At 46.0% G+C, this 13,135-nt stretch overlaps 1 protein-coding gene across 1 annotated transcript; it reads right to left on the bottom strand.

The window, feature by feature from the left end:
* Positions 1-2,984: 2,984 nt before the first annotated feature.
* Positions 2,985-5,281, bottom strand: LOC146756394 (obscurin-like). The gene is made up of 3 exons (XM_085524380.1): positions 5,195-5,281; positions 4,026-4,295; positions 2,985-3,340 (listed from the first exon to the last, which is right to left on the bottom strand). The coding sequence occupies exons 2-3, from the start codon at positions 4,141-4,143 to the stop codon at positions 2,985-2,987; spliced, it is 474 nt and encodes a 157-aa protein (XP_085380506.1). The 5' UTR covers positions 4,144-4,295; positions 5,195-5,281.
* Between the last annotated feature and the right edge of the window lie 7,854 nt (positions 5,282-13,135).

The raw sequence follows: 13,135 nt of genomic DNA, 5'->3' as shown, positions 1-13,135 counted from the left end.
TCTTTTCTCATTTACAACAGGCAGTTGGCACTACTAAAGGAAAATCCCAGGCCTCAGGTTCTGACAGCGCGACAATCTGGCACGGACTCAGATGTGAGTGATCCAAATGGTTTATTCCAGGTTCTAATATCACTTCTGTGAATTCACACGTTTTCTCTCTTAACTTTCCCACAGCCTTCACATGTCCACAGAACATCCCACAAACTCTCCTTTACGGCGCACGTAGGCACACATCCCACCAGAGCCATCAGTCATTCCTAGCCATGTGCTTCCCCTCCAGTCACGGACAGTATCACACGGCCATCATGCATCTTAAATGACTTAGTTTTTCTGTTCTTTCTGGAGGTGTCCTTGGTTCCTAGCCTTACCTTCTCATGCCGTTCATCTTGCTCTGCAGCTCCTGCTCTGAAGAGTCTTCTTATGTTCCCACATGACAGGAAGAAAATGAAGACACAACCCCTGCCACCAAGGTCAGCTCTGCAGCACACGTTACCTGAGGAGCACTTGGCTACTCATGCAAACTGCACAGTGCCAGGAAGATTGTTACATGTTGCACTTCTTCTTCTCCTGGCTCAGAAATTAAATTTTCTACCTAGAAAATGGAAAACAAACAAACAAGCAAACAAAAAACAACAACAAAAAAAAACACCTCACCTGACATAAAGGAGACATGATTGTTACTATGGAATTCCGGAGGGCAAGGTATTTGCCCTCTCTATGAAGAAGCTGACTGCAAAGGACTAAGAACAGCCACGATCACGTTGAGAACTTGCGGGTAAAATTCGGGACTGAACCAATAATGGGCTTCTGGAGGTGAGGGTCTGCTCCAGGCCGCCTGGTCAAGGGAGCCTGTTGATGGGCCCTGCTTACTGCAGCTACCAGAAGCACCGTGTTCACTGACTCTCAACTTGATGGGGGATTCCAGTCAGGCTGGGAAATCAGCATGGCTGGCTGCAAGCTGTCTGAGAGACTGCTGGAGTGCACTGACAATAACTTTGTGGGCCAAGCATTAAGCACACCAAGCAGAAGGGAAGCATTACTGGACATGCTGCACAGCAGGGGTTAAGACTGGAGGTGGTCAGGGCTGTAGTGACCATGCCCTCCTAGAGTTCCTCATCTCAAGGAATGCGGGCCTGGCAAAAAGCAAAGTCAGGACCCTGAGCTTCAGGAGAGTCAGCTGCAGGCTGTTCAAAGAATTCTTGGACGAGGGACACTGGAAAACTGTTCTTAGGGGCAAAGGGTTCAAACATCCCTTTGTGTGCACCTGTGTGCAGCCCAACTCCTCAGCACAGCCCTGTGCAAGCACACATTTGTGCCACCGCATCCACGCACTATCCATGTGCTCACACACACTCACACAACCACATCCCTTAGTGCAGCCCTGTGCACACACACACAGACACATGTGTAACCCCTTACTTTCACTCCCAAAGTGCACGCACACACCGGTACCACAATGTCCTTGTGCAGCTCCAACACTCTGCACACCCCTGTGCACGTACATATATGTGCATGCTCATCCTTGCACACATACCCACAGACCTACACACACCTGAGCAACACCACTGGTTTGTACACTCATGGACACAAATGTGTGTACAACACCATCCATGCACAAATACACACACACACACACATGGATCCCCACTGCTTTGCACACTGCTGTGCACACTCACGTGTGTCATGCACTGATTTCCCATCCAGTCCTCGAGGGGTCACTTACTTAGGACAGGAGTGCAGGGGAGCAGCCAGAAGCTGTTTGCATTCCCTGCTGTCTGCTGGGCAGCTTTGCTGGAGATGCTTGAGTTGCTTTGCTTTTCCTTGGGAGGTGGGAAGGAGCTTTGAATTTGAGGCACATCCCGTGCCAGAGCATCCCGATGGCACAAGGGGGATCAGGGCCCCTCTATTGGTTACCTCGGTGGCTTGCAGCAACTGGAACTTTTTGCCTATTGAGAAAGCTAAAAAGTGTGAGTTCCTCCTGACCCATATCAACAAAAATCTCAACCATAAAAAAGAGACGTCTTCGTATTCAAGCAAATGACAACAGTAAGACCATGCATGTTGTTTTGTTGTATTTCCTCTGTAATCATGGGGAGGATATGAAGAAGTGGTATAATTCATCCACTTCTGCACTTCAGGCACGAGTTCCTTAGAATTGGAAGAGACCCTTAAAGGCCATCTAGCCCAGCTCCCCTGCAATAAAAAGGGACATTCACAGCTCGATCAGGTTGCTCACAGCCTGGTCATTAGTCATCCCGGAGGCAAAACACACACTGAACGATTTCTCGCTGCAGTCATAAATCCTTGGAGACAACAGCATTGACACTGCATGTTACTGAAGCAGTAAAAGAAATTGCTCTTGTAACTCTCCTTGTGTTAAGGAAAATGATGATAAAAAGCAATGGAATGCTTTGGCAGGACACCAAAACCATCCTCCTTCGTTGATATCTGCTGCAATGGAACCTTCCACTGGAAGAAGCCCCTGATGACTTGTCACCTCATAGTGGTGAGCTTGAGAAGCAGGATTGCTGCTCAATAGAATGAACTGGAGCTCCTTAGCATCTCTTACATCCAGGAGGGGTGTGATCAGACCCACCTATCACCTTCAGGCGCGCGCTTTCTGATACCCTGTCTGACTTCACTGTCACTGTGCCAGCATCCTCAGGCGTAACCTGCTTCATTGTCAGTGTGCAGCAATTGCCAACATTCTTGATGTCATTGCAATTGTTGGTGTAAAGGAGGTTGCCATTCAGGAACCATTCCACGTCCTTGTCATCATGGGACAGCTCGCAGGAGAAGACAGTAGAGCTCTCTTCTTCAATTTCCACATCCTGCAGGTGCTTCTTCACTTCTACATTGCAGGCTGTGAGGAAACAAGGTGAACTGTTACCACTGTTACTATAAATCATACTGGGATGTGGTAGAATGGTTGGACTAGATGATCTTTGTGTAATCTTCTCAGTGAAGATTATACATTTATAAAGTTAGCAGGAGAGAACGGCAGAAATCAACCTCAAGAAGAGAAATCTGAGGTGAAATAGGACATGGAAGAGGTCACCCTCCCTGCTCATACCTTCAGCTGTCAGCGTGGCCTCAGTCTCTGCAATTCCTGCCTTGCACTTGTACACACCAGCATCATCGGGCTTCAGCTTCAGAATCTTGAGCTCTGCTGAATGCTTATCCCTCTTGATCTTGTACTTCTCAGAGGGCTCAATGGGTGTGTGGCCCTGGAACCATTTCACAACCTTTGGAGAAGGCCTGAAGTCACAGGACAGGATGACAGAATGACGTTCCAAATCTGTCTTGTCCTCCAACTTCCTGGTGATTTGTATATGGTAATCTGCAAAGCAGGGGTGGAAGAGAAGAAAGGATGAGGACAATTGGAAGAAGAGGAAAGTCTCTTGCGTCTACTCCATTTCAATTAATGTCATGTTCACGATGGTTCTTTGAACCACTCTAAAGATAAAACAAACGACTGCATATAGGGAATGCCATTGACTACATTTCCATAAAGTAACACTGTATACTATATACCAAATGCAAGGTCCAGCTCTTGCTTATTAAACTGCTCCCAGTTGAGGCAATTATTCAAATAAGAGTGAGTTGAAAATATAACAAGTACTTTAGGATGTGAATGGAGACTCTTACGCTGGGGACAACAGCAGATAAAAAGCCTGGAAGTTTCTTTCAGATGAAATCAATGACAAACTGCATCAAATTTAGGTGCTACCAAACTCAAACTTGTCTACTTCAGAAATACAATTAATTTCACCTGATTTGACTTCTTTGGTATAGCCAAGGACAAAACCTCAGCTCTGTAGATCTGAATAGTAAGCACATTACAAATATTCAAACAGATCTTTTACTGAGATGCAGCTGTCTCATTTAATGTCCAACGACTTTGAACTGGAAATGGAGCAGACCCTCCAGAAACACACACAATATTTCAAAGACCCCAGTGAAGGAAGACTGTACGTTAATTAATTCTTCATCTTCATGATGTAAATCAAGCCAGGATATGTTACCTCTGATGAGCAGATTGGCTGTGGATTTTGATTTGCCAACTGAGAACTGAATGGTGCCAGTCATATCAGTGATGGTTTTCAGTATGCTCAGCCGGTGGATGGTGCCTTCTTGCTGCATAATCAAGTTTCTGCCAGCCTGTAAGATTTCTCCACGCAGATACCACTTGGGAGGTTTCACAGAAGGAATGGATATCTCGCATTCAAATTTGGCTTCTTCAGGCTCAGTCAAATACTCATCACACAGCTCCTTTACTAGATTAATGGATTGCTCTTTAAGAAGGATGGAACAAGAGAAAGCAGAGATTTAGAAGGAATGTAAAAAACCCTTACATTATCACCCTACTTACTCACGTCAGCATTACTGCACATGAACACTACACCTATCAGCTCAAAATGCCTTAAAACATCATTAAAAAATAATAGAAAGAAAGGAATGTTGTTAAGAAGTCAGACAATAAGACTGACAACCTGAAGAGAGCCCAGATCTTCTGATTCCCAGTCCAACATCCAAATCAAACCATGACCTTCCCATCCCGATATCAAACTCCTTGCATTACGAAATGGAATAGAGGTTCACTGAAACATGGACATTGATAATTACTTTGGTTAAATACAGCAACTTAGCTCTGAACAACAAGATTTCTCCTAGTAAAGGTCTCTGTAGCTCAAATGTAATGGCTCTACTTAGGAGAAATTCATTTTCCAGGATTTTCTTGCCCTTATAATTGTAACAGTGGCAAAGCTGGGGACTGAACTCTTGAGTAGTGTGCTAACTCAAATGTCTCCCTTTTCTTTACACACTTAACATCATATATATACCCTAACATTGTATATATTAAAAAAAAAAACAACTCTGAGCTCTTTTCAAACAAACAGAGAAAATGAAGAAAAAGTCAAGCTATGTTTTTTATCCCAAAACGTTCAAACACAAATCTGAAGTCGAAAGGTAGAAAATAAACCTCCTAAGAAAATAATCTGTTTTACTTAGCAAAAGTAAATTCCAAAAGACAAGCTGGATATTTTGTGGGCAGAAAGGTAGGTAGGTAGGAGTTTGCATTTCTGTGAAAGGTCCTGGTGGTGTTTAACTTCCTTGACATTCAAGCAAAGGATGTTAGCTGGTTTATAAGATAAGATAATTTAAGCAAAATCATCATCTGAACCATAATTACCTTTAACTGTAAGATGGGCACGAGATTCTGCCTTTTCTGCAACAGATTTTATTTCTGCGGCATCCTAGACTTGGACACGTGTGTAAGTCACGAGTAGGTCCTTCCTGAAGCAGAGAACCACAGAGTCACTAAGGCTGGGAAAGACCACTAAGGTCATCTAGTCCAGCCACCAACTCATCCCTACCAAACTGTGCTCTTGAGAGCAAACCCACAACTATACTTGGCTTCCTTGAGCAAAGAGCTCTGAGGCACATGGCCAGGCTGAGCATCACCCATCTGGTTTCACAGCATCACTGCCTGTTCTCTCATGTCAATGAAACCACCCATTCCCCCACGTCCACATCCCTACCAAAGTGTAATCTAAATATGGCTTCTACAAGGACTGACCAAATGTGGCCTTTCTGATAACCTTTCTGATTGCCGAAGTCGCCTGACTCGGAGCCCTCCCGGACCGATCAGCAGCAGCTGACCGCGTGGTCAAGGGGGATCTCGGGCGGTTCCTTCAAGCAGGGAACCCCCGGGTAGAGGAGAAGCCCGGCAGCTCTCAGGGAGCAGCTGACGCAGCCGCTGACGCAGCGTGTGGGCGTTCCCTGCCTACGGAGGGAGATTTAAACGGGCACAAGACTAGTCGCTGCCCACCAGAAACAGTCAGGAAGAGGCGGGGCTCGTGCACCTCTTGACTTCCTGTTTCAGCTCTGGTAAGTATTCTGCTCCGACATGGGTGCTCCCCGGCGAAAGGCTGCTGCCAGAAATACTGAGGAGGCCAAGACAAGGGTCCCGATCTCACAGAAACGGGAGGCAGCAACCAAGAAGACTGCAGAGACCCAGACTGAGGTCCTGCACATGCCTTATAGGAAGGCTGCTGCCAGAATGTCTGAGGAAACTCAGACTGAGCCCCCAACCCAAGATGCTGGTGTGCAGGTCTCTGGCTGTACTGAGTGCCAGAGCCTGGCCCTTGCAGTGCTGGGTGAGGGAGGCAGTGATTGTGTTCACTGCGACCAGGTGAACTACTTGCTCAGCCTCGTAGTTGACCTGAAGGAGGAAGTGGAGAGGCTGAGGACTATAAAAGAGTGTGAGAGGGAGATTGACTGGTGGTGTCAGTCCCTCTCAGCCTCAAGTTCTCAGCACACAGTCGAGGCTCCTAATGGAGCATGTCAGCCCCTGCCACCCCACAAACAGGTGGTAAAGGGGAACCAGCCAGCTGGCAACACAGCAGCCGGCCCCCTGTCCTCTCTTCCCCACAGCAGTAATTTGAGAAGGGAGGAGAAGTGGAAACGGGTACCTGCTCGACGGAAGGGGCATCCTCCATCACGACCATCCCCGGCTCCCCAGGTGCCTCTGCGAAACCAGTTTGAGGCCCTGGAACTTGAGGGGGGGACTAGTGAGAGTGTGGAAACAGGTGCACCCATGAGGTTGCCTCAGGTGAAGCGGTCACCCCGCAGCCTCAAGACTGCTTCTACACGTAAGGACAGAAGGGTGATTGTTGTAGGTGACTCCCTTCTGCAAGGAACAGAAGGCCCTATATGCCGGCCTGACCCTACCCGCAGAGAAGTGTGCTGCCTTCCTGGGGCACGGGTCAGGGACATTTCAAAGAAAATTTCTAGATTGATTCATCCTTCAGACTACTACCCACTTTTAATAATTCAGGCTGGCAGTGAGGAAGTTGCAAGCCTGAGGTCCATCAAGAAAGACTTCAGGGGAATGGGGCGAATACTTGAAGGAGCTGGGGTGCAGGTGATCTTTTCTTCTATACCCGTGGTGTCAGGAAAAGATACAGGGAGGATCCAAAAAACCCATCTCTTAAACAGATGGCTTAAGAGCTGGTGCAGACACAAGAATTTCGGCTATTTTGACCATGGGGCAATCTACACTGCACCTGGAATGATGGCTGCTGATGCAAGCAGCCTGTCCCTGAGGGGTAAGAGGGTATTAGCTGAAGAATTAGCGGGACTCATTGATAGGTCTTTAAACTAGGAACGAAGGGGGAAGGGGGCAAAATAAGGGCTACTGGGGTTGAACGGTGCATTCGAGGGATTGTACCAAACTCTGTGGGCAAAGATTGCAGAGTGCAAAAGGAGGGAGTAGGGCAGGGGGATGCTGGGGATGCCGCTGTTCTAGCGGATCCTGGATCGCTTATGAAGGTGGTGAGACGGACAGCCCGGCTGAAGTGCCTTTATACTAATGCACGGAGCCTGAGTAACAAGCAGGAGGAACTGGAAACTGTGATGCACTCTGAAAATTATGACATTGTTGCTATCACAGAAACATGGTGGGATGACTCCCACAATTGGGATACTACCATCGATGGCTATAGGCTCTTTAGGAGAGATAGGCGAGGTAGGAAGGGTGGGGGAGTCGCCCTTTATGTCAGAGATTGGATAAACTGTGAGGAGCTCCCCATGAGAAACAGTCAAGAACAGGTTGAGAGCCTGTGGGTTAGGATTAGAGATGGGACTAATAAAGGTCAGCTGGTATTAGGGGTATACTACAGGCCACCTGATCAAGGGGAGGCTGCTGATGAGGCTTTCTTGCTCCAGATGCGTGAGGCGTCTGGCTCACAGGCTCTTGTCCTGGTGGGGGACTTCAACCATCCTGACATCTGTTGGGAAAACCACACGGCGAGCTGCAAGAGCTCCAGAAGGCTCTTGGAATCCATTGATGATAGCTTTCTGGTTCAGGTACTGGACAGACCGACCAGAGGTAGTAAATGTGTATGTTTGGTGGCCCTGCTAGGCAGGGGGGTTGGAACTACATGATCCTTGAGGTCCCTTCCAACCCGGGTAATTCTGTGATTCTGTGTGATTCTGTGGCCGTCGTCACCTTCAAAGTACCTGATATAGAAGGATCACACTCACTGTCAGGCAAAACCTCTTTGGAGAGGTGAACTGACTGCCCTGTTCACCCCCACTTTGGAAAGAACTGCACTCATTTCCTACCTGCTCCTGGCAGTGTGGGATGGTGGGATAGCATCACACTTCCCACACTAAGCTTCCCATCATGTCACTTGTTCCACCCTAACCTCAGTCCCAAAACAAAAGGGAAACTCCCTTCTGAACCTTCTTCATTTCAGATGTACTTTCTGCTTGATCTCCAACCCACCCCCCACTCAGGAGAAAGATCCCCCTCTTACACCCTACCATTTTGACGCATTCTGATGTTGTCATCAGCCTTCAGCTTGTTGTCATCTTTGTTCCACTGGCTCTGAACCTCATCGTGTGAAATATCAGAGCCAAATATGCACTCCCATATTCATTCACTTCCACATCTTCCAGTGGTTTAACAATCTTGATATCTCCAGCTGTGAACCACTAGAGATATATTTGTGAGGGTATTTCCAGAACTGAGCGCAGCATCTTTTCCTTACACATATTTACATAGAAAATAAGTAGGATTTTGTTTTATTCTAAACCATCATCCATTCACGAGACATTTCTCTCTTCAACACAGTCAATGCATTATTGCCCTTGAACCTAAAGACAGACTTACTAGCTACAAAGGAGCTCCCTGCAAACAGTTTTATGGAAACCAGAATCTCATTTATTCTAAAACCTTTGCAGCAAAATTAAGGGTAGAAAAACAATAGAATGGAATGAATCTTTAAGGTCATTTAGCCAGGCTGAGCATCATCCATCTGGTTTCACAGCATCACTGCCTGTTCTCTCATGTCAATGAAACCACCCATTCCCCCACATCCACATCCCACCAAAGCTGCTTAGTGTTCCCAAAGTGAATGCTCACCAGCTGTTTCCAACTTGAAGGTCATCTTCTGGCCAGCAGCCTCGCAGATGTATTCTCCAGCATCTTTCTTCTCCAGCTGCTCCACAACCAGACGCCGTGTTTTGCCCACAGATTCCAGTTTGAACTTTCTGGAGGAGGCAAGCAGTCTTCCATCCTTGTACCATTTTACTTCGCTTGGATCCTGTGCTACTTCACAGCTGAGGGAGGCACTTGCTGCCAGGGCAGCACTCACCTCTTTCTGCACCTTCTCCTGCTTTATAAACACAGGTTTTGTCTCTGAGGGAAGAAAAGAAAAAGTATTGACTGAGGGACTGAAATGAGACCAACTTGCAGGTTTGTATGTACAGGTTGGAACAGGTTTAGGTTACCACTTGTGCCCAAACTAATAGCCTTCACTAGAGAATATCAGCTCTTCTGTTGAAACAAAGTGTCAAATCTAGGCAAGAAAGAACCTAGGAACTGAAGGAACCAAGAGGGTCCTTGAACACCAGTCCCATGGTTGCAAGTCACTATGCAAACATATTGAACCCAAAAGAACATCTGTCCTGCAGGCAACCAAAACCTGAGTTCCTTTTGCTTAAGACCCACTGTGAAACATCCAAACACATAAACATGTGATAGTCAAACCACTGGCTGCTTTTTCATGACCCAGAACAGTACTCCTGGCTTCCTGAACAGACTCCTCATGGCCTCTACCATTGCCACAACTGTGACTGTCAAAGGCACAAAGGAAATATGCTCACCAACGCAGTCCTTTGTTCTTTGTGTGTGATTTGCAGATATCTATTTTACTTTGAGCTCTGGGAATAGTCAGCTCTACCAGGTCTCTTACTGTGAGTAGCAGACTCACCTATCCAGATGCAGCCTCCAACATAAAGGCATAGTAAAAAGGCAGTGTACTACTAGGAGAAGTTCCTGCTTCTCCTGCCATGAAAGGCTGCACGTAGAACATGCACTCCAGCCTCACTGCACATACTTATCTTAGTCAAATGTTTCAGTGAACAAGAATTACAGTTTGGGATCTCAGGCACAGGAGAGATTTGAATAATATCTCAAATATTGCTTCCATTGTACATATATATCAGTAATTATTATTCTACAGACAGACTGAAACAGGTCTTTGTGCCATACTAAAACCACATACTTGCTACAAACCCAGGCAATCAAGTATAGGGAAAAAACCTCAGCACAGACTACTGCACCTGGATCACTGTATAATAGAAAGTAGATTTTACTTTACTGTTCTCTGCTGTATTTCAGACAACACCTGTCTTACCTGTGACATGAATCTTGAAGGTGAGTTTCTGGCCAGCAGCCTCGCAGCTGTACTCCCCTGCATCTTTCTTCTCCACCTGGCTCACCACCAGCCAATGCTATTTGCCCTCTTACTCCACCTTGAACTTCTTGCTCGAGGTGATCAGATTCCCCTCCTTGTACCACTTCACCTCTGTCTTCTCCTGGGTCACCTCGCAGCTCAGCGTGGCATTTTCTGTTGGTGCAGCCTTCACCTCCTTCTGCACCTTCTGCTTGTTGATATAGGCATCCTCTGCTTCTGGAACTGGAAAACACTGATTAAAATATACATTAGATATGAACAGCTTGTGACTGGAAGACATTAAAAGTTGCTTTATGTTGTATTGGGCCATTTCCCAGAGCAACACTGCTTCACAGTGTTTATCACACATTATAATGCATCCTCAGCATAGTCCATATGGTCATCCCATCCCTCTGGGTAGTCTTTACTATCAGCTGGAACTCCTAATTTTCAGATTTCTTCGAATGAAGACAATGACAGATCTTCATCTGTGTGTCTTTTTGATATTGCTCCACTCTACACTGGAGATCAGCCAAATACAGCTCAATTATGAAGTGAAGAAAGGCTTTCTGAGTGCAATGGTAAGAGGATCAATTAAGGCTCAGAAAGCCATTGCACTTTGGGAGAAGCTGGTAAGATGAGGATTTCTGTAATGAAAGAGCCAACCACTCCAAGAGTACTCATAATCCCTCCTGACTTTCACACCACATCATTTTGCAGTGAGGGCTGGACTTGCACATCATGCTACAGTGAGAAATACATGAGAAATACAGCAACGGTAGCTAGGCAAGCACTCTCCACGTATGGCAGAGGAGGAGGTATTACATTACCCTGTGCAACCAGAGGTCTGAAAGAGAACAGAAAACCTTTGGTTTCTGAGTCAAACAGCTAATAATAGCCCTCAGCTAGCAAAATTCAAGTGTAAAAGCACTACATTTCTGGGTTTTCTCCCTACACCTCTGCAATAAGACATGGGCTGGCTTTGGCTGCTGAGGATTAACTTGGTTGATTCCAGCTGTTGCCATAGTCTTTCTGACAGCGTTCATATTTCATTTTCTCTGACAGATACCTCCCAAATCTACCCTGTCTTTAATCCATTCTTTGCTGAAACTGCCAATTTCCTGAGCCAAAAGCATGAGCTACACAACTCACGGAACAGATCCAAAGGCCCCAGAATCACATCCACGTGGTGTGGGAATAGTAAGAGCTGATAGTTTAGAGTCTACACCGCAGGCAGCAGCAAAACTGTCTACTACAGGAGCAGAGATATATTGCACACCAGGGACTGAAGGAGCAGAATGCCTCAAGATGGAGAGAGCAAAGACTGTGACCTTTACAAGGGAACAGAACGCAAACTATGCCCTGCAAGGACACCAGGTCTGTGTGAGCAGAAAGGCAGTAGACTCCCAGTATAGTTGCTCCTCCACACAGCTGATCAAATGCCAAACCTTGACCAGGATTAAGCTCCAGTTTAAGTGTTTACTGCCATAAGAAAGAAGAGGAGAAAACAGATTCCCTGTCCTGATCAGCTCAGAATACAAGACAAGAACTGTAAAGTTAACAGAGAACAAGTTGACTTATGAGAAAAACCAGTAGAGTGCAGCTACAAATAAAACAGAAGACAAACCCTCGTCATCAGCCAGCTCACTAATGGTCACTCAGAATGCAGCTGATGTGCCCATGGCTATCTGGAGTTTTAATTAAAATTTACCAGATCTTGTGCAGAATATACTGACACCAGAGCAATCTCTACTGCAGCTGGAGTGAGAGATCTGCCTCCGTGCTAAACTCTCAGACTAATGAGAAACATACAATTAGAAAGGTATAAATGGATTCATGGTTGGTCATTACATTTACAGAACATGGAACGAATGGTCGTCAACGTGGGATTCAACAAACCAAAGGCAAGTGCAATGCCTCTGACTAAAAGTTCTTAGGACACCAACAACCAAACCTCAGTGCAGCCACAGTAGAGATCTGTAACTACTACTCTTGAAATATCAACTGGCAGAGCAGTGTTGCACATTGTACAAATCACAGTTGGACATCCATGGACAGCTGATGATAAAAGTAGTCGTAGGGGAAGAGCTGGATGAAACACTGTTAAAAACAAATAATCATTTTAGCTGCACGTTTGTAAGCATTTCTTTTCATCCTCCCCAAAACAGTTTCATGGCAGAATCAAGAGGACACATTCACACAGACGTTTCCACAGCCAGACTATGGAATAATCAAAGAATATCAACCAAAATGTGTTTCCTACCAGTTACATGAATCTTGAAGGTGAGTTTCTGGCCAGCAGCCTCGCAGCTGTACTCTCCTGCATCTTTCTTCTCCACCTGGCTCACCACCAGCCGACACTGTTTGCCCTCTGACTCCACCCTGAACTTCTTGCTCGAGGTGATCAGTTTCCCCTCCTTGTACCACTTCACCTCCGTCTTCTCCTGGGCAACCTCGCAGCTCAGCCTGGCATTTTGAGTCAGTGCAGCCTTCACCTCCTTTTGTACCTTGTCCTTGTTTGTAAACACGTCTTCTTTCTCTGCAGGGACATCACAACAGTCACACCGTTTTGCTGTAGTCTGCTGCAGAGCTAACTCCAGTTCCCCATTTTCACTATACTTGCCCTTCACAGGGAGCATCGTGATGCCTCATTAAGACAGGAAAATACTTTCCCCTCTATTTTGCTTTGGGAAATGATAGGCATATCACTTCATATCATATCATATCATATCACATCATATCATATCATATCACATCATATCATATCATATCATATCAGAAAGCTAAATATTTCGCAGTCTGATAGCAGATTTGGACATGAGATTTAGAACACCTGCATGCACTGCTGAACCTCCTCCCTTCTCTTTTTTTCTTCTCATGTCTCTCTA

Source organism: Coturnix japonica, chromosome 27 (genome assembly GCF_054131305.1).
Source record: "Coturnix japonica strain WE chromosome 27, WE-NBRP24, whole genome shotgun sequence".
NCBI lineage: Eukaryota > Metazoa > Chordata > Aves > Galliformes > Phasianidae > Coturnix > Coturnix japonica.
The sequence above is the reverse complement of the archived record's forward strand: the minus strand, read 5'-3'. Positions and strand labels throughout refer to the sequence as shown.

Coding starts and splice junctions, on each gene's coding strand:
- LOC146756394 (XM_085524380.1), bottom strand. CDS start 4,143: ATGCAGCAAGAAGGCACCATCCACCGGCTGAGCATACTGAAAACCATC. Junction 3,341..4,025: donor AGCCAATCTGCTCATCAGAG/GTAACATATCCT, acceptor CCTGCTTTGCAG/ATTACCATATACAAATCACC.